The 4,663-nt window shown below is 33.3% G+C and overlaps 1 protein-coding gene across 2 annotated transcripts; it reads left to right on the forward strand.

Annotated features, from left to right (window-relative positions):
* The first annotated feature begins 903 nt into the window (after nucleotides 1-903).
* Nucleotides 904-3,958, forward strand: LOC145041216 (uncharacterized). Of its 2 annotated transcripts, XM_078989196.1 has the most exons (4): nucleotides 904-1,106; nucleotides 1,177-1,653; nucleotides 2,000-2,368; nucleotides 3,257-3,958. In XM_078989196.1, the coding sequence occupies exons 2-4, from the start codon at nucleotides 1,305-1,307 to the stop codon at nucleotides 3,586-3,588; spliced, it is 1,050 nt and encodes a 349-aa protein (XP_078845322.1). In that variant the 5' UTR covers nucleotides 904-1,106; nucleotides 1,177-1,304; the 3' UTR covers nucleotides 3,589-3,958. The 2 variants fall into 2 exon arrangements, with proteins under 2 accessions (XP_078845322.1, XP_078845323.1); XM_078989197.1 differs by having other exon boundaries at nucleotides 905-1,653.
* The last annotated feature ends 705 nt before the right edge of the window (nucleotides 3,959-4,663 follow it).

Below are 4,663 nucleotides of genomic sequence, written 5' to 3' on the forward strand. Positions count from 1 at the left end.
TGATCGAAATAACTAGTAACCAAGATGATCGAACTACAATTTGAGTGAAGCCTCAAAAGCACCGTCATCAAAGCCACCCCCATCTATCTAAAAAATCATTACAAGCAAGAAACATATCTTTCTTACTTAAATTGCTGCCATAAAATGATCGGACGTTGTCGTGTGGTTTCTTCGATTATTGCATGAAGCATGGTGTTGTATACTATGTTTGATAAATTCTAGACGACTTACGGTGCTCTATAATAAAAAACCACAAACCATTTGAATTTTATCTATAATTGACTCTCGTCTCTCTTAGTAGATATCTCATCTCTCTCTGAATGTGTGTGTGCGGACACTTGTAGTCATGCATGATCCCAAAATGCTTTCCTCACAACTTTTCGTAGATTTTAGAACCTCTGTGAGTGTCCATCTTCCTCCCCCAGCTCAAGCTTTGGGGCCTATTAGCATAACATATGTTAGAGTAGCATATATTATTGTAAGGATATATTTTATTTCTTAAATCCCATCATTGTCGAGATGTAGTTTGTACTCACACTATTTAAGTCGTGATTATTTTAATAGAGTGGCAAGCACATTATATGGAAATTATATCAAATTATAAAACATTGATTTTTAAACAAACTAAATTGATTTTAAATTGTTATTTCATGTAATTTGTCATATATTTGTATGTATATGTTAAGTGTTCGGAGGTGCTAGTATATGTGTGTAGATGTGGATTTATATATATATATATATATATATATATATATATATATATATATATGCTGAATTATGTAGTTTAATAATTAGATATTTGAGTAAAGGAAGAAAAAGCAGAATCTTTTGGCCAAGTGGCTAAGTTATTTCTAACAGTAGCTAAAAACGTCCAGACTCGAACTTACCCAAACTAATTACTGAAAATACTCTTCATTTCTCACCCCCACGAGTGTCTGCAGTCTGTGATTTGTGACTACTCTTTTGAACCCTTTTCCTGTTCCTCTTCAAAATCATCTCTCATTTCCAAGACTTCTTCCCCACAACATGACGTTTTTCATCTCTATTTTTCTCTCTATCTTCGTACATTCGGTCCAAACAGCTCAGCTAGCAACATAGAAACTACTGTAATCATCATCATCATTATCTTCTTCTTCTTGTTCTTTGTTGTTTCATCAATGGGCATGATTTTTGCAGACTGTTTTGGTTCTTTGTCGATCAACAATGAAAACCCTTCAAAGATCAACGATCATTTCATCTATAGCAGTCTAACTACTTCTTCGTCGTCGTCGTCTCTCTCTTCTTCTTCTCTGGAGTTCCCTTTTATGCTCCCTACAACAACTACTACAACAATCAATAATCACAATCCTTCAAGAAAATTTCATGAAAATGAAAATCAAGGACATGATGACGAGGAGGAAGACGAAGAGGGGGAGAGAGAAGAAGATGACGACGAAGAAGAAGAACACATTGGCCTAAATATCAGTGGCAGTTCCTCATTCAATGGTAACATTGATAGCCATCAAAATGGAAGAGTTAGATCGGGTGGACAGTTAAAGACAAGTGCAAGAGGCCATTGGAGGCCAGCTGAAGATGCAAAGCTCAAAGAACTTGTTGCCCTTCATGGCCCCCAGAACTGGAACCTTATTGCTGAGAAGCTTGAAGGCAGATCAGGTACTTGTACACAGTTTTGGTTTTAGTTTTCTAACTTTTTTTTTTTAGGAGAAAGAAAAGTGTGTTTGTGTGTGTAGTTTGTTACACAAAAAAGGTAAAGATTTGTGAGTGTTTGGGCATTCCTCTTTCCTTTATGTTTCCTTGATAAGAAAGATAAAAGAAGTGGGGATTGGAGCCAATATATGTTTCTTTTCCCATGAACAAATGCGACAATCAGAAAACTTCTAGTTTCTTGATTCTTGTTTCGAAACCCTTGTATATTTTCTTGGTGGAAAGACTCGATCGTTGTGTTGATTTTCTTATTATTTGTTGTCGGTATTTTGAAAAAAAAAAAAAAAAAAAAAAGGAAAGAGTTGCAGGTTGAGATGGTTCAATCAACTAGATCCAAGAATCAACAGAAGAGCATTCAGTGAAGAAGAGGAAGAGAGACTAATGACAGCACACAGACTGTATGGCAACAAATGGGCATTAATGGCGAGGCTTTTCCCCGGTAGAACTGACAACGCTGTCAAGAACCATTGGCATGTGATCATGGCTAGAAAATATAGAGAACAATCTAATGCCTACAGAAGAAGAAAGATGATGATGATCAGTCAAACTCAAACTCAAGTGGCACTACCACCACCACCACCAGCGGTCTCAGCCACCACTGCCGCTGGTCATCTACCTTACACCGGAGCTCTCCACCAACTGCCACCGTTAGATCTCGTTTCTGGTCAGCTCTTCTCTTAGCTTCCTTTCTTTGTGGCGAGCTTTTGAGGGTTCTTGTGATGAGTTGCTATTTGGTCACTGTAGCTTTGCATCATTACATTGAATCCAAAATTATGCAAACAGCATAAGTCATGGAAATTCATTAATAAATGAGTCGAGCACATAACATAATTAAGGATTCGTTGTGAAATTATTAATTTATGAATCTAACATGAATAATTAGACAATATATCTAATTATCATACTAATAAATTTGTTTTCTGCCGTTCCAAAAAAAAAAAAGTTATAGATTTGTTAAAATTGTCATCGACACTTGTTTACCAAGAATGTACGACAACGAGTTCACCCTAATTAGCTTTTTAAAAAATATAAACATATACTGTACATGAAAGAAGGGACAATAATAATATATCCTCCGAAAACATATATAAAATTATAAAACTCATGTAAAAGACATAAAAGTGATTTAAATTTGTAGTTTTAATACTTATTATAATATTGACCTAATTGTATAAAATAACCACTGACTATTAACAACCTTAGTGATTAACTCAGACAGTTTCTTTTGGTTGTTCAGTGACAAAAGTGTATTCTAAAAAAAGATTAATAGTTACATATATTTTATGTCCAACATACTTCGTATTTCTTTAAGATTAATACAACTTTATTCTAAGTTTAATCAATTTATGAACACCAAGGAGCGTATTCAAATTTTAATTTAATTATATAAAAACTTTTATTTGTCAAAAGTCAAAACACAATACAACTTAAAAAAAGACCTTGGGATCCCCATCAAAACTATAATTTGCACACAAACTTGTGTGATAAACCTAGTTTCGTTATTTGTGTCATCCTCCATTGGACTGAGTTTGCATTACAAATTGTTTTTCAGGTCTCAACACGAGTAACCATGGCAACATCATGTCTTGGGAAAACCATTCGTCATTATCGTCATCATCATCAAACACATCATGGATGATGAATACTACTAACCCCATCAACTTCCAGTATGATCGTCAACATCAGCATCCTCCTCCATTGATGAATGCAAATATGGAGCAGAAGTACTACTACTACAACCACCATCTTTACGGCAGCAGCTACTTACCAACAGCTGCAGCTGCACCACCAGCAGAAGAAGTTTCAGGGAGCCAGCATTTTTCTGAAGCTAATAATAACTTTTCACCACCATTTATAGACTTTCTTGGAGTTGGAGCCATATGAAGACCCAAATGTAGGATAAGAGTCTTGGAACCTTGAATGCAAGTAAAATCTCAGAGAAAGAGGGTTTCCTTTCTTTTCATTTCCTATATAACCCACTAAATCCGCAGAGAATCTCAAGTGTTGACTGTCTTTAATGAGCCATTGGAGAATTAGAGGAAAAGAATTACAAAAAAGATAAGCAGGGGTAAACGAGTAGTAGTTTTCTGATTCTCAATCTAAGCATGGGTGAAAGTGAAATTAAAATGTGGCACTTTATTGCTCCCATTTTTTCTTTTAAGTTTTCATTAAAAAATACTTCATTACTAACCGATGCATTTTATCCATGGTAAAAAAAACAAAAATATCTCTGAATATATTTAATCATTTTCTATATTGTATATGATGTCTATTAAAATTACAAGAAATTAAATATCCTTATACATTTTATTTTTATTTATCTTCTTACTCTCTCAAATGGTAATATGTATCATATTTAATGATATTCATATTATTTTAGTATATTTATCACCATTTAATGTGGATAGGAGGATAGTATGAATAAAATGTAGGAGGATTTTTAATTTCTCTAAAATTATATGAATTGTTAAAACTCTACTATTACGACCGGGGATTGTAGTTATTTTTTGGGATAATGACTTAGGAGATCATCGAAGTTTCAAATTTGTTTAAAAACATCATTCAAATATTACATATTCAAATAACTACATCAAACTAAGATATGTTCAAAAAATACTAATAAAGTACATATTCTGGTCAAAAAACACAATCTCTATGGTTTGGGGTAATTTACATGTTTAGCCCCTAATTTTTTTTATTAACTCGGACGGTCCCTGATGTTTATATTTATTTTGCCTCATGATCGAGTTAAAAAACTAATATACCCTTATTAGTTTCATTTAATATTTATTTTTATTACTTGTTAATTATTTATACAGTTGATATATTTATAATAAATAATAAAAATAATGTTAAAACGAAAGTAATAAGGGTATATTAGTCGTTTAACTCGATAAGGATCCGAAGTCGAAGCAAATTTAAGCTAAAGGGATCGTCCGAGTTAAGAAAAAAAAAAGTT

This window comes from Lactuca saligna, chromosome 4 (genome assembly GCF_052625555.1).
Source record: "Lactuca saligna cultivar CGN05327 chromosome 4, ASM5262555v1, whole genome shotgun sequence".
Taxonomy (NCBI): Eukaryota; Viridiplantae; Streptophyta; class Magnoliopsida; order Asterales; family Asteraceae; genus Lactuca; species Lactuca saligna.